Source organism: Bidens hawaiensis, unplaced genomic scaffold, assembly GCF_021521415.1.
Source record: "Bidens hawaiensis isolate Kalapana, Puna unplaced genomic scaffold, B.hawaiensis_p1.1 tig00005272_1, whole genome shotgun sequence".
Classification (NCBI taxonomy): Eukaryota; Viridiplantae; Streptophyta; class Magnoliopsida; order Asterales; family Asteraceae; genus Bidens; species Bidens hawaiensis.
In genome coordinates this window covers 1,794,273-1,819,464 of record NW_027491336.1, presented here as the reverse complement: position 1 = coordinate 1,819,464, position 25,192 = coordinate 1,794,273, and the positions used below count along the sequence as shown (strand labels likewise).

The following is a 25,192-nucleotide window of genomic DNA, read 5'->3' as shown; positions in this document are numbered from 1 at the left end:
ACCCTTGTGCAGGAATATGTCGAGAACTACATATCGTCTATCTGACGAAGTACCAGTATTGCATGATGTTGAAGAGGACCCAGAAAAGGAACCCGAAGAGGGATTGGAGGAGGAAGAAATAGGTGAGAGCTTGGGGGACACCGTAGTACCACTAGAGGTGCCGACCGACCAGCCTGATTTATCGGGCTACATATGTGATAGTTACCCTCCTAGGGAAACACCTAGGCTAGAGGCTGGAGCTACTAGTGCTTATCATTCACCGATTAGAACTCCTAGATCCCCTACTCCACATGTGCATCATACACTAGTACCCCCCCCCCCACTATTAGGAACCGTCAGACTGCCCGCATGAGCGTGCGCCCACCTGAGCACACCTCTCCCCCACCTCGGTCTACTTACCATAGGGGAGAAACATCACGTGTCCAGGACATTGAGATACCTTTTCCCACCTAGGTCTACCCACACCGATACCGGAGCCATATCTTCTATCTGATTCAACGTGGTTGGGATTAGTGACTGAGCAGATATTAGAACAATCACACTCGATAAACAACCTTAACCAGCACAGAAACGACATGCAAGATCACATGTGGTACATGAAGCAAGAAGTGAGGGACGTACAGAGGTCAAATGCTTACTACCATTGGCGTCAGGATCGGGCGATGACACTGTTGGGAGTTTGTATGGCGGTTATTACAGCCCTGGTGGCTGCTATTTTGTGGTTGTTGAACCATGAAATTATGAACGGATAGAACACTAGTAGTATAGTTTGGTGTACATAGTCTTTTGACATCCCATGCAGCATTTTGTAGACTCATGTTTAGCTGACATGGGGAATGTTTATGGTTTACTACTATACTATTACAAGCACTGGCCTTTATAGGGTTAAGTCTATCTGTCACTTAGTGACAAATTTTGATACGCATATACAAGCACTGGCCTATACCAAGTTAAGCCTATGCGCTAATTTTGAGATGCATATGTACAGTAATGATTATGGATGATACAAATGTGTTCTTTGGCATAGTTATGCGTTGGTGAATTGTGGTATCGTGATACTGTGTTAATTATGGTGGAAACTATATTAATTATTATATATTCGATTATTGTTTTAGAATGGTCCCAAAGAAAGCTAACCCTATATCTGAGGCGGAAGTGGCCGCAATGATAGCTCGCCAACTACAAGCAGTGATACCGACTATTGTAACACAAGTCACTGCTAGCATACGTGCCAATAATACTGTTAATCAAACCTCGAGCACCACTACGGCCAGTGATAATATACTTCCGCCGGATACGAATGTAACCCCGGGAGTTACTACCTCACTGACTACTGATAATGTTATAAACAGTAATAATACTCGCCCGACTGTTAATGTCATTAGGAACCCTGAACCCGTTTAGAGCACCAATAATGTCACAAAATCCAACTCCCATACTGAATACCAACCCAACTGTGAATGTTAATGCTCAACCAAATACTGGTAACAATCGTAACAACCAAGAACCCCCATGTCAAGATTATGCATTTAAGAAATTCACATCGTGTAACCCGACCGAATTCAAAGGTACCGAGGGACCTAACGGGTTGGTCAAATGGATTGAAAAGACCGAGTCCGTAATCAAAATTAGTGAATTTTCACCAGACCGTATAGTCAAATTCGCTACCAGTATGTTTCTAGATCATGCTTTGATGTGGTGGAACACGGTGGTTCAGATAAGGGGATAAGAGGCTATAAACCGTATGTTATAGGCCGAACTCAAAACCCTTTTAATGGAACATTTTTGCCCAAAAAGTGAAATTCAAAATATAGAACACGAATTATGGAATTTGGAGATGAAAGGTGCTGACCATGTGGGATACACAAACCATTTTAACGAACTGTCTCGCTTAGTACCGTGGTTAGTTACACCTGAATATAAACTTATCGAATGTTATATTTGGGGACTAACCCCTACTGTGAGGAGCATAGAAAACTCAGTAGGCCACCCAACATTGGCAAGTGTTGTTTCCCAAGCTGGTATAGTTACTTTTGATCTCATGAGAAATGGAGTGATAAGGATGTCTGGAGACACATCAAATTTAAAACTATCTGATTATGGGAATAGAATGCTAGGAAACCCTCAAAATAAAGGAGCTCGTCCAACAACCCAAACATATGCCATGACTAGTGCATAGATGAAACAAGATACATACAAAGGGTCATTGCCGAAGTGTGCAAAGTGTAGTTTGCACCATACTGGTGAATGTCGAACAGTCATATGTCAACTTCCAATGCACCTTCGGAGAAGACAGAACCAAGCACATACATCAACTTCCAATGCATCTAGGGACTGCGTTTTTGTAATAGGATCGGGTGAAGCGCGTCATGATCCAAACGTAGTAACAGGTACATTCTTAGTTTTCGGTCAGTATGCTTCTGTTTTGTTTGATACGGGCGCCGATAGAAGTTTCGTATTTGTTAACTTTTTACCCTTAAAAAATATGTCGCTTAGTGAGCTAACAAAACCCTACACTATAGAACTCGTTAACGGTAAGTCTATACTTGTTAACCAAATAGTCCAAAATTGTTCCCTTATCTAAACGACCACCTATTTCTTACTGATTTAGTTTCGGTGGAATTAGGAAGTTTCGATGTTATAGTCAGTATGGACTGGCTATCTAAGTATAAAGCTGAAATCGTTTGTAAGGATAAGATAGTTAGAATTCCATTTTCAAATGATGAGGCAATGATTGTTCAAGGTGAGACATCTGGTACCGTATTGTCTTTCGTATTCCAACTTAAGGCACTAAAGTATTTGCGCCAAGGTTGTACATTATACTTGGTAAGTGTAAAAATTAAGGACCCTGATGAAAAACGTGTAAAAGACATCTCAGTGGTACAAGAGTATTCAGATGTGTTTCCTGATGAGTAACCTGGTTTACCATCGACCCGACAAGTCAAATTCTGTATTGATCTAATACCAGGAGCAGCTCCCATTGTTAAGGCACCTTACCGACTGGCACCCTTTGAAATGCAAGAATTTTCCAACCAACTGCAACAGTTACTAAATATGGGCTTTGTACGACCTAGCTATTCACCATGGGGAGCACTGGTTTTATTTGTGAAAAAGGAAGACGGAAGTTTTCAGATGTGTATTGATTACCGGGAATTGAATAAAGTGACTATTAAGAATAGATACTCCTTACCGCGAATTGATGACTTGTTTGACCAACTTCAGGTGCCATGTATTTTTCAAAATTTGATCTTAGATCTGCTTATCATCAAGTAAGAATTCAGGAAGAAGATTTCCCAAAACACTCTTCCGAACTCGGTACGGTCACTATGATTTTTTGGTTATGCCATTTGGATTGACCAATGCGCCTGAAGTATTTATGGATCTCATGAACCCAGTTTGCAAACCCTACCTTAACAAATTCATGATAGTGTTTATCGATGACATCTTGATATATTCGAAAAGTAAGGAAGAACACGAGCAACATCTGCGGGTAATCTTGGAATTATTGAGGCAAGAAAAGTTATATGCCAAGTTGTCCAAATATGAATTTTGGCTACAAGAAGTACAATTTTAGGGCATATTGTGAATCAACAAGGAATCCAAGTAGACCCCAGTAAAATTGAAGTTATTAAGAACTGGAAAGTACCTAAATCACCGAAAGAAATTCGCCAATTTTTGGGATTAGCCGGGCATTACTGATGATTTATTGAAAACGTTTCAAGTATTTCCCAACCTTTAACCCTCCTAACTCAAAGAGATCGAACGTATGACTGGGGAAAAACAAGAAATGGCCTTTCAAATGTTAAAACAAAAACTATGTGAAGCTCCAATACTAAGTCTTCCAGATGGAACTGATGACTTGGTGTTTTATTGTGGCGCATCTCGTAAAGGTCTAGGATGCGTGTTGATGCAACGAAAGAAAGTAATAGCATATGACTCCCGACAGTTAAAAGTACATGAAAAGAACTATACAACTCATGATTTGGAATTGGGAGCAGTTATATTTGCAATAAAAATCTAGAGACACTACTTGTACGGCACCAAATGTACCATTTATACATATTACACAAGCCTATAGCACATATTTGATCAGAAAGAGCTGAACATGAGGCAAAGAAGATGGGTAGAACTGTTAAATGACTACCATTGTGTAATTAAATACCATCCCGGCAAGGCTAACATAGTAGCTGATGCTTTAAGCCGAAAGGATAGAGTTAAACCATTGAGGGTATGAGCACTCGGAATGATTGTCCAAAGTAACCTAACCGAACAAATTCGTGTTGCCTAAGGTGAAGCCTTAAAAGAAAATCAATTAGAAAAGGAGGACCTGCACGGGAATAAAAAGAATTTTGAAAGGAAAATAGAAGAAATATTCTTTACAAAAACCGGGTCTGGATTCCAACACTTCATAATCTTCGTGAACTGATTCTAGATGAAGCACACAAGTCCAAATATTCAATTCATCTAGGTACCGATAAGATGTATAAAGACGTTAAAGAATTTTACTGGTGGCCTGGTATGAAGAAGGATATAGCCACATATGTAAGTAAATGTGCGACTAGTGCATGTGTTAAGGCTGAATACCAAAAGCCTTCGGGAATGTTGCAACAACCCGAAATACCTCAGTGGAAATGAGAACAAATTACCATGTACTTTGTAAAACACCTTCCCCAAACCTCCCGAGGACACAATGCAATTTGGTTAATTGTAGGCCAATTAACTAAATCCGCACACTTCATTCCGATTCGTAACAACTACACTACCGAAAAACTTGCCCAAATTTACATTGACGAAATTGTATCTTGACACGGAGTACCTCTTTCGATTATTTCAGACAGAGTCACTCATTTTACTTCGCATTTTTGGCAAGCAGTTCAAGAGGCTTTGGGAACCCGAATAGATCTGAGTACGGCTTACCATCCCCAAACAGATGGCCAATCCGAACGAACCATTCAAACCTTAGAAGATTTACTTCATGCGTGTGTATTGTATTTCAAAGGGAATTGGGATCAACACCTCCCACTCATTGAATTCTCTTAAAATAATAGTTACCATAGTAGAATACAAGCAGCACCTTATGAAGCATTATACAGGCGAAAATGTAAATCGCCACTTTGTAGGAAAGAAGTGGGTGATACTCAAATTACAAGATCCGATTTGATTCAAGAAGCAACCGATAAGATTCATAAGATTAAATGAAAACTGAAAGCCGCCTGTGACCGACAAAAGACCTATGTTGATATTCGTAGAAAACCGTTGTCCTTTGAAATAGGCGACAAAGTGTTTCTGAAAGTATCCCCATCGAAAGGTGTTATTAGATTTGGAAATACCGGTAAGTTAGCCCGAAATATATTGGACCTTTAGAGATTATTGCTAACATTGGCCCCCTAGCCTACCGACTGAAATTATCCCTGGAACTAAGCACCATTCGCGATGTGTTTCATGTGTCGAATCTAAAAAAGTGTGTTGGTGATGAAACGGCAATCGTACCACTGGAAGATGTTCAGGTAAATGAAAAGCTAAACTTCGTAGAAGAACCGATATAAATTGTGGACGGGAAAACCAAAAAGTTACGACACGGCAAAATCTCATTGGTAAAGGTTCGATGGAACTCACAACCAGGACCCGAATTTACTTGGGAACAAAAGGACGAATTCTGAAATAAGTACCCACACTTTTTTCCTAAAAATAAAACCGTTGGCCTATCAAATTTCGGGGACGAAATTCTTAACGGGGGGTGACATTCATGAGAAAACAAGGTATACCTAATTTACTATGTAGCGAGTAAACGATAAATCGGTTAATTCGTAGTGATTAAACGAGTAACCGACCGATATTGATTATGACCCATATTTATACTGAGGGGTCGTATATGAGCGATATATACATTATAGTGGCTAACATGTTGATATTAAGACCCCAGTACGTATAAAACCATTTACACGAAAAGGTTTCGTTTAACGATACGCTATGAGTTTAAACGCAATCGTTAACTTCAAAACGAACATTGTAGCATCCGTCACGCCGAAAAAGATTTATAGAAAACTTATATAACATGTTATAAGCAATCCGTGAAAATATTTTGGATATTTACAACGATTCGGTACGCTTTTCTTATTTTAAAAAAATGGGCTGAAAAACACTCGTTTTCGCGTTGTTTTTCGCACACGAATTATTTTTCTTGCGAAAAACCAGAACCAAATTATATTTTGGACCGAGACTAAACCTTGACATGCAAAAGGAGGCACCAATGGGCCAAATACAGGCCTAATGGTCCCCTTATGTATTCCGGCCGCAAACAATGGGGGTCCCACCCCTAGTATATCTTTGTTATTCTTGAAAGTTCTCAATAAATTTCACACTTATGCTCACACATACTTCTGGCCAAACTTCTTATTCATCAATACCTGCAACGATTCCAATGTAAACCCTAAATGTTTGACAAGTTTATGCCATTTTTATCATACTTAAACATAAAAAAAACATGTGTTGATTAGTATTAAGCATGTTTAACCATCCAAAACCCACTAAAATAACATAAAATCATGTTTTGATCTTAAACATGTTTAAAAATCAGAAACATGAGGTTTTTTACCAAAAACACAGATTAGAACATCGATATAACGTTTTTACGGTTAAAAGTTCGGTTCGAAACCCTAACTGAAACCCTAATTAAAAAGGCTTGATTATGGATTATTTATGCTTTGTATTGTTTTATATGATATGTAGATACACTGAATTTATGACCAAAGACACGGAGAGTCGATAAAACAAACAAAAACACTCGAAACCGACAAGGTAATTACTGATTTACTCGTTTAGGGGTTATTTAATATTACATTGTGACGTGCTTTTTTTTAGTTTGTTAAACATTGCAGGAACATTAAAGATCATATAAGTGAATCTGTGTTCAGATTTGGTGATTTTTTGATAAACGGAGAATATTTGGTGAATTTATTACCATTTATTAGCGTTTATCTATGAAAAATAGTTAAACTTCTTGAACAATTATGAAATTTGTTTTGAAACTCTGAAATGTAATTTTAAGATTACCGGTAAAAGTCGGAATTATTTGGAGATGTCTAAGTATAGTATGTGCATTTGCGTTTTATCGGGTTTTAACAGCCGAAAAATGCACAAAAGGGTATTTTGGCTACAGAATTAGCTTTTGCAAATTTTACGGGGGTTATGTTATAGTATTGTGACCACTCAGAAACATTATCGGATTTTTTGGGAATCATTTGGTAAAAAGGGGGAAATTTAATAATAACACATAAAATGAATTTTTATAAATAAATAACTGAGTATAATTCTAAAAGTATTTTTATAAAATTCTACAGACATTAATTTATTTATACAAAAATTCTCATAATTTATATATAAGTACATAATTAGTTATGATAATTTAATGATTTAAATTATATATGTTTTGACAAAACCGGCAGCATTATGTTCAACGAACTAGCTGGTATGTCAAAACGTCAAAAGTGGTCAAATATCATAAATTTGGAATGAATTTGATAAAATGGACTTTTTACGAGATTTTCGGACAATTAGGGTGGATTGTACACGTTTTATATAATCAAACCCGTATGAAAACGGAAACGAACCCTGCGGCCAATCCAGATACTGAAACCCTAGATTTCTTTTATAAATCAATTGATTTTATCAAACAGTAAGTTTACTTAAGTTTGTGTGATCTTACATCTTTCCGAAACGGGTAAACAATCAACTTGGACAGACAAGGAAAACGATGAAATTGAGCCAAGTCTGGTTGTAAACATTTCATAAGGTACAACGTCACAATCTAAGACTACTGGCATTATCTGGGCCTAACATCCATACCCATACTAGTTATACAACCTGATTTAGTTTAAACACTATACTAGTATTAACAGTATTATACCGATTATAGGATTTAAGCTATAATCGAGGCACACTAGTTACCAATACATATTACCAGTTCGAACTACGATAAGGTGGTTTCACGACCCCACTTTCTAAACTATTTTACGAAATTTTGGGGAAAGCATGTTTACACATACTTATGTACTTGAAAACTTGTGTTGATGTGAATTATCTAAGTTCTAACACTTGAAAGTCCCCAAAAACACAAGTTATTAACTTCGTTTCGGTGACGTGTGGATAGTACTATCGATTTGACAAACCCAAATGACAGAGCCGGAGAGGTATACCGGAACATGTTAACCCAGTTACACATAATCAGATAAACTTATTACATTCTGCTATGTGGTGTTAGACATAGTACATGCTTGGGGCAAAGTGGTTGTTAAATTCCAACGGGAGTGCATGGGCAGGGGTGGCCATGTGTTTTTAACTCGTTTCGGTTTCACTTGTGGCTTAGTAAAAAAACATCATACACATACATACATACATACTGTGAACTTTACGAACACGTATACTTGTTTTTGTTCGTACATGTGAAACTAGAAACTCACCAACTAGACGTAGTTGACCCGTTTTAACATGTTTTTCAGGTGAGCCAAAGTTGGAATGATTTGCTTACGTGCTCGGTGTTAGGAGTGAAGTTGAATCGTTGTAGATAGATACAAGTATACAATAAAGAATAAGCAGCCACAAGAACTGGTTATATGTTCTTCGCCTAGTTTGTAAACTTAGTACTGACCAATGTAATATGATGTAAATTAGCTTGTTTAATTTCTTTATAAACAATGTGGTTGATGCCAAAGTTATTTGTTATATTCTCGTATTACGCTTCCACAATTACCTAGTCGGGGTGTGACAGACTTGCGCTACTATAGTCGAAATCACTACTTGTAATTTTCGGGCAATCATTTCGGCCACTTCCGCCTCAGATTTAGTATTAGTTTTCTTTGGGGCCATTTTATAACAGTAATCAAATGTATAGTAATTAGTACCATTCCCACCATAACAAGCACATTACCAAGATAATCATAGTTATAAACAAATAACTATGCCAAAGAACACGTTTATATAATACATAACTGTTACTATACATATGCATCCAAAATCAGCTCATAGGCTTAACCTAGTATAGGGCAGTGCTTGAATTTGCGTACCAAAATTTGTCACTGAGTGACATAGACTTAACCCGATAAGGGTCAGTGCTTGTAATAGTAGTAAGTCAAAAACATCATCCATGTTAGTGCAACATGCTAGTACAAGTGTTGCATGGGGTATCAAAAGACTATGTACAACAAACCATACTACTGTTTCTATCCATCCATATTTCTGTAGTATAACAACCATTCACAAACAGCCACTAAGGCTGCAATAACTGCCTGAAAACCCCATAACTGGGTTGTCACCCAGTCAAAAAGCCACCGAGCATGAGTATTGGATCGCTACAAGTTCATCACTACCTGCTGCATATCCAACATACAATCATATAGCTCACGTCTTCTCTAAATGTTGGTGGTTATCGCTATCGAGTGCTCTACTACCTGATCGGTAAATACTCCTAACCAGGCTGGGTTGGCTAAATAAGGAGGTTCTTGGTCGGGTACGGGTATAACCCAGGTAGGGAGAGGTTCTCAGTAACCTGAATGTGTGAGGTTCTTCCACTAGGATAGGTCGATCTGGGTGGGGAAGGTATACAATAAGGTGGTGGTGTACTAGTATGGGCAGTCTGACTGGCCCTATGAGTGGGTGTAGGGGTGTGATGTGGTGATGGTGTGGGAGAACTAGGAGTTCTAGTAAGTGAGTGGTAAGTACCGGTGGTTCCTACCTCATGTCTAGGTGAGGTCCTAAGAGGATAACTATCACACCTATAGCCTGATAAGTCAGGCTCATTCATCATCGGGTGCCTCATATGGAACCATGTCATCTCCCTCACTGTCGTCCTCCGGATCTTCTTTTGGTTCTTCTTCTTCAATGGACAGTGTTGGTGTTTGATCAGCTGGAAATTTTCTAGTTCTCGACATCCCTCTGCACAAAGGTTAGTATAAGAATAACATTTGCCGATAATATTAATTATAATAAAATAGAATATTAATTACAGTTCAATACATGCACGTATGTATACACATAATACAAATAAGCATTCATATACATGTATATATAATTCACGTTACATTTTATACACATATGTTGCCGTTTTTACCTATTCAGTGTTCAGCGACTTCTTCCCAGATTCCCACGTACGAGCAAGCCCGTTATTACATTCCGGGCCATAATAACCGACTTGTCCATTCGAGTTCATCCCAAAAGTCATCAGTATATATTATTAAATATTATTTATTCCTAGAGCTAATCGAGCCTACAGTTATATTAGGAATCCTAAGGGACATCCTAATTCTTTATAACCAATGGCTCTTATACCAACTTCTATCACACCGACTAGGTAAATGCGGAAGCGTAATACGGGAATGTAACAGATAACTCTGTTATCAACCAAATTGTTTATAAAGAAAATTTACAAACTAATTTACATCATATTATATGGTTTTAACTTCATTTACAAACTAGGCATTCACAAAATAACCAGTATTCTACGTCGTTGTATTTCTTAATGGTATATTTGCTTCTATCTACATCAGTACGGTTTATCACTTAAGCATGTAGCATTTAGAATATCATTCCAACTTTGGAATACCTGTAAAGCATGTTAAAAATGGGTCAACTACAAATAGTTGGTGACTTTCACAAGTTTAAACGAAAACAGTATACGTAATTATAGTGTACATGTTTTGTATGCATACGATGTAATTATACTTAGCCACAAGTGAATCCTTCTAACATGCGTGTTTTTACGTGGCCCCTTTCCACCCACGCACGTCCTCGAGTCCCATAGCTCGTTTGCCCAAAGTATTACTATGTCTAACACCACATAGCAAATAGTATGTATAGTTGTATGGTCACGTGCAATTAAATCATAGTTCCGGTACACTCCACCGGCTCCATCAATTGCGTTTGTCAAACCAATAGTACTATTCACATGCCACGGGCTCGTAGTTAATATCTCGTGTTGGTGGGGACTTGGTACGTGTTAGCACTTAGGTAATTCACATCATAATAGATAGATATATGTAACCATGTTTTTCACACCAAAAGTTCGTAAATGTAACATCCCGTTTTCTCGTTTCGGTTAATAAAATAAAAGATGAGTTATTATGAGTCGGGCTTGTGTTGGGTTAAGTAATATGGGTAATGTACTTGGGTTAATAATGAAAGGAGGAAAATACCATGGGCTTAAGCTCATGACCCATGATATAAATTCCATAATTACCATTAATTAATTCATTCTCATTCATTCCATACACCACCCAAAACACACACTTAAGCTCTTTCTCTCTTCCTCTCTTTCACTAAACCGAAACCAAGAAGAATCAATCCCGACCCGAGATAATGATAGTATGATATTATACGGACCCAAACCTGCTAGATTTAGTCACGAAACGATGAGACGACACCCTTAAACCGTTAAAGTCACAAGATCCGGGTGGAATCGGGTATAAACCGATCAAAAGATAAGCTTAGGGGTCACCCTAGCTCAGATCTGAATCGAACGGGACGAAAAACGGTGGAAAATAACTGAGATCTCGCTTTTCCGGCGAGATCCCGGTATTCCGGCGATGACGGAGCCGGAAAAGTCAGGTACGAGGTTAAGTGTCAGAGAATGTTTCTGACATTCTCTGACCTAACCCTAATTCGTTAGGGGGAAATGATGAACTAGCTGTAATTCCCTAAGGGAGAAATAACGGACTAGCGGTAATTCGTCATGCCCATTCGTTAAAGGAAATAACGAATTATCAGTAGTTCGTTAAGACCAATTTGTTACGAAGGCCAGTTCATTAATAAGACCAATTCGTTATATGGACCAATTCGTTAATAATATCAATTCGTTATATGGATCAATTCGTTATAAAAGCCAATTCGTTAAGAAATAACGAAGGAGCCTCCTTCGTTAACGAACTGGATAACGAAGTAGACTTTGAAAGAATTACAGAAAGGTCCCTGGACTTAGAATAAAATGGATTAATTACAAAGAAGCCCTCGAACCTTTTGAGTTAGCAAATAAAATAATAAATTAAAATTCTAACGAAAAATGTATTAAGACAATTAATGGAAATAAAATTTTTCCAAGCTTACCTACTAGCTCGACCCTAGTCAGGGGCTCTGCCCTTGGACCCTACTAGGGGCTTCCGCCCCTAGAACCCTGCTGCCCCCGGACCCCCATTCGTTGAGGGTTATAATTAGACTAGAAACGCGATATGGGTAGTGATAGTTAATTGATACATGTAATTGCTATACAGTTAGTCGCGCACAGCTAAGGAAAGGAATAACCATTAACGGTGAACGTAACCGAGTTCAGGTGAGTTTCTAGCCCCATTCCTTGTTATGTTTTCGGGGCTGTGTGCATACTGGATGTGATTAGTTAATACACTTACCTCAAGTGGTAAGTGTATGCCTTATATGATTTATGTACGAATTAATGATTGACGATGCATGAACGATCTTCGGATATTACATGTACCATCAAGAGATAGTTTAAAGATATGAATGATATATATATGATGTATAGATGATGTATGTATGTATGGAAGGTATGGTTAAAAAGGGAACAGACCTTAATAATATCTACAAATGTAGGGAACGGACCCTAATAATATCCGCGAATGTAGGGAACGGACCCTAATAATATCCGCGAATGTAGGGAACGGACCCTAATAATATCCGCAATGTAGGGAACGGACCCTAATAATATCTGCGAATGTAGGGAACATACCCTAATAATATCTGAGAAGGTTATAGGACGAAGTATATGTATATATGTATGTATAGAAGGAAAGAATGAAAGTATGACTGTATGAATGTATGAAGAAAGCTAAGAAACTATGTATGTATATGTACCTTCGGGCGCGTATATAAGAATGTGTATGGATGTATTGTATGTTATATGATTAACTAGAACTCACTCAGCGTAGCTGACTTTTAGTATGCACGCAGGTGAGTAGAATGAGGCAGCTCGCTTGATGAGGACACATGACATGGAATTGAAGATACTGGCATCTCAAGGAAACGTTATGATGTTTCAAAGACTATGTTTTACTTTTATTCGACTATGAATGTTTGTTAAGACAATATTTGAAAGTTATGTAATGGTTTATGGTCGAGTTTTATATTTCGCGTAAAGTTTTAAATAACTCTGATATTTAGAACTGTGTTTATGAGTAAATCCAACGTCCAAAGTGAGGCACCGGTAACGGGGCCTTACAGTAAAACAATTTAAAAGTGGGATCATGAAACTCACATTATAGTAATGTGGTATCAGCAGCACATTAATGTAAGCAGTATGTCTCGATTATAGCTTAACTCCTATAATCAGTATTGCATTGTTAATACTACTATAATCGTTAAACTAAATCGGGTTGTATATCGCTGTTACGCCGAGAACATGTCAATAGTCTTAGATTGTGAAGTTGTATGATATCAAATGTTTAAAATCAGTCTTGGCTCCGTTTTAGTGTTTTTCGTGCCTGTCCAAGTTGGTCGTTTACGTGTTTCAGAAATAGGTAAGATCACACAAACATAAATAAACGTACTGTTTGATAAAATGATTCGACTTATGAAAGAAAATTAGGGTTTCAGTATCTGTATTGGTCGTAGGGTTCGTTTTCTTTTTCATACGAATTTGATTATACAAAACGCGTACAATTCACCCGAATAGTCCGGAAATCTCTTAAAAAGTTCGTTTTTATCAAATTCATTCAAAACTATGATATTTGACCACTTTTGGCGTTTTGACATACCAGTCAGTTCGTTAAACATAACGCTGCCGATTTTATCAAACATATAAAATTTTAAACTTTAAATTGTTATAACTATTTATATAATCTATATCTATACTATATATAAAGTATAAGTTAGGGACCTTTTAAATTTTAAGAGGTACCAAACTCATTGTTTTATATACAACACACAATGCATCTAAAATGTAGTTATTATGGGTAATTAAGTCTTTAGTCACAAGTATTACGTAACTTCCAATCTTTCAAATACACTTACAACTTTGGTCCTCAACTTCACTACATTTTTGTTTATTTGAATAATAGTTACACAAATGCCCCCTAATTCAAAACCCACTACCCCCACGCATTTTCAACGACCATTACTTTTTCACACGTTAATACTTTTTCAAAAACATTACACCATAAAAACGAGCATTTTATTCTCTTCAATTTGAGTTGATACTACTATAGTTTTTTAGTTTTAAAAAATTATCATGCTACGTGATTACCAAATGAACCGGCAACATGTCGAGTCGGGCGAGCTCGGGTCAATTGTAAAACTGGATTAGGGTCGAAACGAATCGATACAAAAATATGGTTAATCAGGTTTGGGCCGGTACAGATTCGAGTAGAAAGAGGACAAGTCAGAATGATGTCGAGTCACAACGGGTTTGGGGACAAAACGGGTTGATTTAAAAAATGATTTAATTTGAGTATGATACTGCTATATATTTTTAGTTTTAAAAAATTAACATGTTACGTGATTACCATTTCGAACCGGCAACATGTCGAGTGGGCGATCTGATCAGGTCATTTGTATAACTGGATTATGGTCGAAACAAGTCGATACAAAAAAGTTAATTAGTTCGGGTCGGTACGAGTTCAAGTAGAAAGGGGACAGGTCAGAACAGGTTTGGGGCCAACAAGTTGATTTAAAAATGATTTATTGAAATTATTGTATATTTCAGTTTTGCTTCTTGATTTTCGTCATTGATTACGCAAATGTCGATGTTTACATGTGCCAAAGCCGATAAACACGTGTCCAGCACCACGTAACGCACATAGTCCAATCTTGGTAAAAGCTACAACGCCCCGCACCGGTAATCGGCATGAATTTCACGCCTGGTGTTAAGCATATTTTAATGTCAGTAACGTGCATTCCGGTCCGATTACGCGTGTTTAATCTTCGGTTACACGCAACTGGCTTTGCACGAGTTGCATGTCCAATTTCGGTCTACGTGCACACTATCATCAGATGACGTATGTACCGACAATTACTATGTTCAATGTCAAGTTGCGCGAGCACCCCGCCGCATCGCGCGGGTACTTTCTACTTATATATAAATTATGAGATTTTTTGTACTAACAAATTAAAATATGTATAATTAGTTTTTACTCTTTTTGTCGCAAACGTTTTTAGATGGTAAATTTTAGTTTATAATGAAAGATTAGGTGATACTATTGTCCAATCATGTTAATAGGTTCGACTCGTTTCGAGAAAATCCGGAACAAGCCCAAAAGCAGTAAGAAAACGAGTTTGAGTGAGTGGTTCGTTTCCAACATGACAAAGATATTAGCTTTTAGTTTTTAAGATGAAAAAAATTAGTTTTTCAGATGTTAAATATGTAAAATAACTAACCTTGACCGATTGGTCGCATAAACGAGCTAAGTTCATTTTTTTATGAACTAACTCTATTCTTGTTAAACAAATGTCATATGTAGCAACATTAGATGGAAATAATCATCTTCCTCTTTATAATAAGAATCATGCTTTGAGCATTCTCAATTCATCCACTATATAAAGTGAGTTATGGACGAGATTGGTATCATACTCATATTCATACCTGCACATGTACCCGAAAGTACCCGTACATAAAGTTAGTAAATCTGAGTATATGTACTCGTACCCAATGTTATGGTACGGGTACATGTACTTTCGGATACCTTACTCGCTTTTGTACCACTTTGTTCTTTTTTTTAAAAAAAATCTCCACTAAACTTGGTATCGGTATCGTACAGTACCAGCAAACAATTATCTATAATACCACAACCAAAACCGTAATAACACAACCAAAACATAACACTAAAACTAAAAAAGAAACAAATCAACCACAATATAAAATCCACTCATAATCAAGTAATGAATTTCGAAACATACAAAGTCCCAAATTGTTTTTATCAAAGATGTTTAAAACAAAATTAACTTATGCAGAGAAAGTTAACATTAGTTTAATCTTCGTTAGTCATCTTTTCGTTTTCATTTTCCCTTTTCCTTTTTTCTTTGTTTATTGTTTTCTCAATTTATATAGAAAAACAAGAGAGAAAGTTAATACATGTTATTTAATGATATACACAATTACACATGCATGAAATAAAAATATATGAATATACAATATATGAATATACATATATAGATCGATAAGGAACTGATCCAACTAAAATATATTATGATTTGAAAATTTCGCTTGAAAGTTAAGTCATGAGTGCTGCAAAACCTAATAAAAGCATCTAATACCCGTACCCAATACACGTGTACGGGTACAGGTACGAGTACGAGAATTTGGGAAAAAATTCCCATCCCTAATGTGAGTGGTGTTTTTATAATATATGGAGTGGTTTATAGTGGTGTGAGTGAAAGAGTAAGAAAATGTTGTGATTATTCTGTATATTTGGAAAGTTCCTATCACTTTTTTAATATTCTTTTAAAATGGTTGTATGTAAATGAGAAAAAAAAGATAATAATAAAAGTGTAAAAAATATTATTTAATTAAATATGGGAAAGAAAATCTAGCGATTTTTAGTATATTTAAATTTAGATATAGGAGAAGGAATGGGATGCTCTTACAAACATAGTCAATAGGGATGACAGTGGTGTATCCGTACACATACTTGTACCGGATTGTACTCATACCAAAATTCAATAAAAACACGTATCAATACTGGTACCAAATTTTTCGGTATGGAACGGGTACGAGTACGGATATTTCGGTACATTACCCGTTTTTATACCACTTTGCTTTTTTATTTCCAAATCTTTGACGATCTTGAAACCAGTACCGGTACGAGTAAAAAACAACCTGAATTAGTCACGGCCCGTTAAAAACAAATATGACTTAAATTTGAACCATCATAAACCAAGTAATTAGTTGGAACTATTATATACCTAAATTCAACATGTACCACGCACAAAAGATTGTCAAAGGACCTCCTCGGTGAGGAAAAGGTTAGATTCTATTGGTTTTCTATTGTATTTAGACTATGCTATAACACAATATTTGTTAAATTTCTCAAAATAATATAATTAGGTTTAGTCTTATACTCCTGTTTTCCTTGTTTCCTAAGGTCGAGTTCATGATCTCAAAACATTAGAGCTTTACCAATAATAGGGCTAGCACACGAATAAGTAGCCATTTTACTTTTGAATTAAAAAAAATGATCATACTTGGTAAAAATCACCGCAATAGCAAGGCTATTAGGAGTGTCTGGTACGCAAACCATACCTCCATCCAAATGACAAAGATGTTATTTCTAGAGAGACACCGACTCCAAATTAACTAATAATAAAAATAAAGACAACAAAAAGAATAAATAACCATTTTGTTCCACAATCTCATGCGATTTCAATGTCATCTCACCCAAACTGAAGTTTAAACATCATACCACATAGGTCAAACTCGAGTCAACAGCCATTAATGAAGTCATTTGAGCTTAGATTTCTTGGAGCTTTTAAGAAGTTTTGCTATGGGACGAGGAGGCGGTTTTCTGACGGCCTTTTGGAAATTGTACTTGACGGAAGAGAAGGCACAAATGACTGCTACGAGCATGGTTGGGTACACGTAAACTGAGCGTGTGGGGTCTGTGTTTATCGGCTTTCCAAGAAGCCCTTCCTTCACCAGTCCCCATACGACTAGAAGAGTCCCGAACATGCTCATTCTTTGCGGCTTTAGTAAACCGATAAATGCCCCTGCTACCGAGAAGTAACTTCCTGCAAGAACCTGCACTTTTTTAATAAAACAAAATAATTAATTAGTTTTACTATTCAGGTCACATTTGATATCCAACAAATCAAATCAAATATAATAGCTTGAAAGAAAGCGGGTCAAAGTTGCTCAAAGCATATTTTTAATGCATAATAATCGCCCATATCACTTTTTTTAAAAATATAATGAAGTAATATAACTTTAGTTATCTCATCCGACATTTTGATTATTTACATTAATTAAAAGAATTTTGACAACAAAAAAAGTAAATTTAATATAACATTTCTATCATAATCCACACGATACCTAAACACGAACACAAAGACACGAGATTGAATGACCACGTGTGATTCTTTTATTATTATGAACCGAAAATAAAATACCACACAATTACAATAACCCAAACCATCTATTTATACAAAACCAAGAAATAATATACCAATTATATAATAAATATAACTAAATAATATATATTTTGTTATATATTGGATTAGGATCATTTCATAACTTAAAAAATATAAAAAAATAATTTAAAAATATTAAGAACTCTTAACAACAAAAATTTTATTTATTACTATATACATACATTCAATATTAATTTACGGTAGTTTTACTTTTGTCTTTATTATATGTGATTTGCCTCTCTATCCCTATGGGGTAGAGGTAAGGTTGTCTACATCTTACCTTCCTCAGACCCTACCATAGCTTTGTTATTGGTGGGATATACTGAGTACGATGATGATGATGATGATTTTATGATCACACATATGTAAAGTGATTATTACGCATATATGTAATTTGGTTATTACACATATGTAAATTGTGATTACATATATGTAATCGCACAAGTACAAATAATAAATGACAAAACTACCCTTAATAATAATATTATATATATATATATAACTCTAACTATAAACAATAATTATATGTACAAAAATAGTGAAACAAATAATAGATAAAAAACGAGCCAAGCTCAAGCTTAAAGTTATTAATGAGCTGATTTCGAGCTTAGGCGACCTCGAACTCAGCTCTGCTCATTTGCACCCCTACCTTTGACTTGGAAAAGAACATAAACTAAGAACCGAAAGGCTGCAAAAACATACCTCCAAACGTTGCAGATCAGGCATTGCGGTGGCTCCTTTTATATCAGTGAGGTTGTACTTGCCTAGTATATTATTCCAGCTTGGAACACTCATATTGTAGATTAAATCATTGAAAACCGCGCCCGGGTAAAGAAGGGCCTTAATTGCAGCTATTGGAAAGATATCGCTTGCAACCAACTGGCTGGATGTAACTTGGATAGGCGATGTACACATACCAGATCTACATGGTATCCTGAATTATATAACAAAAAAATAATCAGTATAATGAAAAAAAAAAGTGACCTTTTAAGGCTTGATTGCCTTAAGTGAGGAGATTAAGCAGAATCTATTGATACATGTATGAGAATTCTAATTTTGGTGATATGTTATTTAGATCGTAATTACTTATTTACTAATGGTCACAACTCCAACAAGATATAGTGTTAAGTAGAGGAGTAAGATCTAAAATGATAGCCGATAATGTGAGCAGACGAAATATTTTAGTGGCGTTCAAAAAGTCAAGAAAATAAGTGAACGAGATCAAGGTTAAAGATAAAGGGAGGGGCTTATAAGTTGTGCAATAGAAATAATGAGATAAATATTGGATTACTGAATGTCCTTAGAAGATTTATACATAGGACCATGTTAATGTGATTCTTTTTTCCTCTTTTATGGGGTCGGACTATATATTCGGGAGGAGTACGAGTACCACTCAAACACATGTCCCAAGTAAACATTCCTCTTATTTGAGAAATTCACATGCCCACGTGAAAGTTAAAGTCGAGCCCAAGCGATTCTCCTTGCAGCACCTTACTCTTGAGATTTGAGGATGCATAAGGAAGATATTCAAAACGCTCACCTAGATAGCCGATAACATATTTATGGAAAGCACAATATTCGATAAGAGAAAAATATACGGTGGTATGTATCAAGGATAAACAAGATGTCCAAATTGATATCATGTATCAAGATTATAAGTTGTACAATGATGGATGGCCAATGGTTTAAAACTTCCTTTATGTAGTGGGCATGAACAACAAATGTAGATGCAACTCATAGAAAGGCATAACCAAATAAAGGAGTTGCATATGGTGTTCACTGTTCATTAATCTAAACAAGGCATAGAAGAGGATCCAGTGTTGCAAGTCCTAAACAAATTAGGTCCATGTGAATTGATGTGGTTTACAATACGTATGATGAAGTGACAACTAACATAGGTGCATGTGGTGATGAGGAAGGTATCTATAACTCATGCCTCAGACAGTCAAAAATACGACTCAGCTATTGTGTAGCGCGACATTTGATGAAACGGCCCTGAAGGCAGTGCTTCCCGTGAATAAATGGTAGTGGACAACCAATATTGCTCAAAAAGAAAACAAGGAAGAAAATGAGAAGGAAAACTTTTGACTAATTTTATATGACAAGTCACTATGAAGTTTGCTTTAGTCTTTACTGTGTACGGTTTCCCTTACCGGTTTGGAGAGTACCATTTTTTATCATATATTTTCAAATTTTATATTTTTAGTTTGTTTTTTATTAAATAAAGTTTTCTTTCAGTTTTTCTTATTTTTCAGGTTGTTTCTTTAATCTCCTTTTTTTTTTCTTTTGATTTTTGTTTCTTGAGCTCATTTTCAGTGTACTAATTGTATAACACATGGTGCCTCACATACGTGAAGCTTGAGCCCCTCGGTCTTAAGTATCAAGCCCTATTTTTGTTTTAGTTTCCAATCATCTTCAAAAGGGCATAAGAAACTTCATGATGAAATTATGATAATTGTAGAATTAGGACGAAAGTTTTTTGACAACATTGCTAAACAAAAGAATTTCATAATAAACAACTTTAGTAATATGCTATTAAAGGTAAATAAGTGACACTTTGGTTGGGAAAAATACGTAACCTTTTGAAAATATGAAGATGAAAATACTTAGGGATGAGAACTTTGAGAAGCATGATAAGATTAAATTGGATGAAATATAAGCAAACATGAGGGTTTTGTGTGATTGTATGAGTCAAATGATCCTTGTAATCACTTAATGGTTTTGGTTTAATATACATATAGTCCCTTTGAAAGCACAAAGCTCCAATATCAACTTGAAAATCATCATAATGATTCATATCTAGAATGATCAAGTTATTAAAAAAGCCTGTTTCTGAGTCTAAAAGATATCTAATCCTAGTTATATGCTGATGATTCATTATTAACCTTGTATTTGAAGAATTTCCATCTGGAATCGGATTAATTTGAGTAATTTCAGTGGGTTTGATTTTCCGGTATCTATCATCTTGAAATCGAATAAACATACATACATACATACCTACCTGAAAAAGGGAATTTGAAGGATGATGAGAAGGAAGAAAAGGCGAGATGCATGAATCGGAAGATCCGCCACCTTTACCATTCTCTATTCTATGTATGTATGTGTGTGTGTGTGTTTGTGTTAGAGAGAGAGAGAAGATCGCAATCAGATATAGTTCAGCTGTGGGTGGACTGGACTGTTGTGGAGTTTCGATTTACTCCCTCTACTTTCTATTACTAGCTGCTTCAATCAATTATCTATCGTACCAAAACTAAAACCGTAATACCATAACCATAACATAAAAAAATGAAACAAAACAACCATCATATAAAATCCATGCATGCTGGCTATTAGTTGTTACTAATTAGAAGAAGAGAAAAGAACTTGGGTTTGATTATAACTGTTAGTATTTAATATTTTCATTATCAATAGCCCACTTGAAGCCTTGAGAATATCCCAATAAAAACATGGTTAGTGTTGAGTTTTGGAAATCTCAATAAAACCGCTACATATTCCTAATGGGTACCAAGTACCCGTACCTATACCCGAAAGTACATGTATCTATAATCAGTAAGTCTATGTACCCATACTCGTACCGAATAGACGAGTTTGGGTAAAGGTACGGGTAATGAACGTGTACAGTGCTGCAACAAAAGTCGCTAGTCAGTAACTTCTATGATTAATTAGAATTAACTGGGTTGTGGTATTTATACGTAATTTTCCAAATATATATATAGTTTATACACACATCAATATGAATATAATACTTGAAAATAGTTCAAATTTCACACATTTAACCTTTAATATAGCAAATTAAGTACTTTCAAAAAGTGTATTTGGCTGGATTTCACTAAAAAGCTTCAAGACATGCTGGGTTTAGTTAGACTATTGTACCAACTTTATCTGTCTAGGACAGATTTTAACCAACGCTGAGTTGGATCCGACTTTGACTGATTTTCATCAACTAGTTCCTAGAGCCTTTGATTAGCCAAAATCAAGGATCCTGAGTCCAAGAGCGAATTTTACGACACTGCCAAGGACCCTAGGGGTTGGCAAAATTAGTAGAAAGTTTAGGGGGGGTTAGATTGTAAGTTTTGGAAAGTTATAGATTAGGGGGGTGTTTGGTAGAGGGAATTGAGGGGTGAGAAATGGAATTGGAAAGAATTCTCTTGTTTGTTTATGAAAGAAAGAGGTGAGAAATGGAAATAAACCATTTCCATTTCTCTGATTTTGTTTCTCTACGAAAAGCGGAGAAATGGATTTCCAGGATTTCATTTCTCCCATTTTCCTCCTTTTCCTTTCAAACTCTTTCTTTTCTCTCCGTGTATAGAACTCAGGAACACAGCGGGGGACAACAACAAGAAGCCATCAGGAAACAGGAAACAGGCAACAAAGCTTGTTTTTCCGGTGAATGGAAGCCATCAGGAAACAGGCAACAAAGCTTCGAGAACAAGTCGCCAGACAACAACAGGTAATTATTAATTTTAATTTTATTTAATTTTGCCCTAATTTCACGATTAATTGCTCACAACTGTTAATTTAGCCAAGATCTGATGTCAAAGTGATGATTTGTTATATTATATGTATGTGTAATTGCAATTAGGCTAACGCTGCTGCTGGATCAACTAACTTCTTAACCTAACCTAGAAGATTTATGTTACTGCTGGATTAAACAGCATCAATCAAAATATCTTGCTTATAATTTACTAATTTAAACCTAACCTTGTAGAATCATGTCTGACGAAGCGCATCAGTTTGAGTCAAAGGCCGATGCCGGAGCTTCAAAGACCTTCCCGCAGCAAGCCGGTACCATCAGGAAGAACGGTTACATCGTTATTAAGAATCGTGCTTGCAAGGTTTATATTATTATTATTATTATTGTAATTTCAGATCTGATATTATTGATGTTAATAGTACTTGTAATAATAATAATCTCTGATTCGTATGCTAGGTTTATGGATTTGTTAGTTTTTTGATTGTTTGAATAATTGATTTTATGTTTTTGATTTTGTTTAATAGGAGTTTGATTGTTTGGAGTATAAATTTTATGTTTTTGATCTAATTTGATAGGGTTTTGATTGATTGAAGAATAGCTAATTAGCTCTATTGTTGTAAATTATGTTCATTTGTTGATATGATTATTATGGACTTAGGGCTGGTAGTGAACCGAATCGAACTGAACAAAGTCTTGTTCGTGTTTGTTTGTTGAGCGAGTGAATAGTTTACGAGCAGCAAACAGAGTAATATATGGATTTGATAGGGTTAGTTGTTTGGAAATAAACTTTATATGTTACTGATTTAAAGTTACTGTTACAAAGTTTTGGATGAAGTTATGGATTTGATAATGTTTGTGATGAGATGTATTGCTCACAATCATGTTCGTTCGATGAGCTGATTATTTTGGTCTTATTTGGTAGGGGTCTGCACGAATTCGTTTAGTGCTAAAACTGAACTAAAAACCGAAACTTTTAGTTTTTGAAAACCATTTGGTTTTGATTTTTTTGGTTTTGCTATTTGAGCTTGAAACTTGTTGGGATGAGAAAGAAAATTGGCTTAAATTAATGAATTTGGGCCTAAATCATTTTGTTAATTATTAACTAAATGATTTATTTTACATTTGGGCTAAAATATTTGAGCTAAATATCAAATAAATTTTTGTAATTTAAAAGTAAAATTAAGAATCTATAAAGTTGGGTTGGTTCGGTTTTTACGAAAACATAAAACCAAACTGTTGGTTTTTGTTCCGGTTTCAGATAGGTTATTTTGATTTTATGCACACCTGTTTGGGATGATTTTGGTTTAGGGTTTTGATCCACCTTTATTTTGGTTTAGGGTTTTGACCTTATAAAGATACTGAATTCGGAGATGAAAACAATTTAAAGTTATCATATGGTTTTCTTGTTTATATATGTTTCGTGTGCTAAACTTGTGTAAATATTTTTTGAAGGTTGTTGAAGTCTCGACTTCGAAGACTGGCAAGCACGGTCACGCTAAGTGTCACTTTGTTGCAATTGATATCTTCAATGGCAAGAAACTTGAAGATATTGTTCCATCTTCCCATAATTGTGATGTATGTTTTATACCCCTCATTTATTATTTTCATAGAATTTTCTTTCTTTTTCGCTTATGTGACTTTCTCGTTGTTTGTAGGTTCCACATGTTAACCGTACTGATTACCAGCTCATTGATATCTCTGAGAATGGATTTGTAAGCCCATTTTACTATTTTGAAGTTTTGTTGAGCGTTACTGTGCATATGTTGATATCTTATTTGGTGCTTGTTTAGGTGAGTTTGTTGACCGAAAGTGGTGGTACCAAGGATGACCTCAAGCTTCCAACCGATGACACTCTGCTTACACAGGTTAGTTGAAAACATTTGGTTTATGCGACTTCAATTATTTGTTATATATTCAAAATCACGACTAAATAAAACAAAACATGTGCAGATTAAGGATGGTTTCAATGAAGGGAAGGATCTTGTTGTGACTGTTATGTCTGCCATGGGAGAAGAGCAGATCTGTGCTCTCAAGGATATTGGTCCCAAGTAAACATTTTTATTATGTTTCATATGACGGTTTCATGCAATTAAGGGCTGATTTAGAACCGTATGTTTGGATTATGGTGGTGGTTATTTGAAGAATGTTTGTTTAGGTTTCCGTTTATTTTTTTTTTACAATCTTTGCTTTGTTTCCGGTTTTTGTTATTGTGTTGAAGTCTTTTGACTTTTTGGCTATTGGGGAGATGTTATATGTACACTTCTACTTTTTATCATTTTGTTTTCTTGGTGCTCTATATTCTGCTGTTTGTTGACCCATCGTATTTATTTTAATAATATAGACTTAGGAACTTGTCCTTAGACCGACTGGCAGCCAGGTAATACAATGTATGTGGTTGTTTTGCCATAAGTTTAAGTCGGATGGCACATTGGAATGATACATAGACAGTCTTGTAGTTAACGAATAATCTAGACAGTTGGTATTTCTGGCGCCAAGAAGGTATGGAGGCTCGTGAAATCTATGAAAAGGTTAGTGATGAGTTGAAAGCTTTACCAGGTATCACTACGAAAAAACGGTTCAAAGCAGCTCATTTGATTGGTA

At 35.8% G+C, this 25,192-nt stretch overlaps 2 protein-coding genes across 3 annotated transcripts; one reads left to right on the top strand and one right to left on the bottom strand.

The window, feature by feature from the left end:
• Window positions 1–17,234: 17,234 nt before the first annotated feature.
• LOC143629543 (uncharacterized) lies at window positions 17,235–21,252 on the bottom strand. Of its 2 annotated transcripts, none has more exons than XM_077098784.1 (3): window positions 21,119–21,252; window positions 18,820–19,051; window positions 17,235–17,728 (listed from the first exon to the last, which is right to left on the bottom strand). In XM_077098784.1, exons 1-3 carry the CDS (start codon window positions 21,196–21,198, stop codon window positions 17,432–17,434), a joined length of 609 nt encoding a protein of 202 aa, XP_076954899.1. In that variant the 5' UTR covers window positions 21,199–21,252; the 3' UTR covers window positions 17,235–17,431. The 2 variants fall into 2 exon arrangements, with proteins under 2 accessions (XP_076954899.1, XP_076954900.1); XM_077098785.1 differs by having other exon boundaries at window positions 18,820–19,039; window positions 21,119–21,226.
• Window positions 21,253–22,829: 1,577 nt separating this feature from the next.
• Window positions 22,830–24,905, top strand: LOC143629542 (eukaryotic translation initiation factor 5A-like). Its single transcript, XM_077098783.1, has 5 exons — window positions 22,830–22,952; window positions 24,044–24,166; window positions 24,247–24,303; window positions 24,382–24,456; window positions 24,542–24,905. Exons 1-5 carry the CDS (start codon window positions 22,830–22,832, stop codon window positions 24,641–24,643), a joined length of 480 nt encoding a protein of 159 aa, XP_076954898.1. The 3' UTR covers window positions 24,644–24,905.
• Window positions 24,906–25,192: the final 287 nt, after the last annotated feature.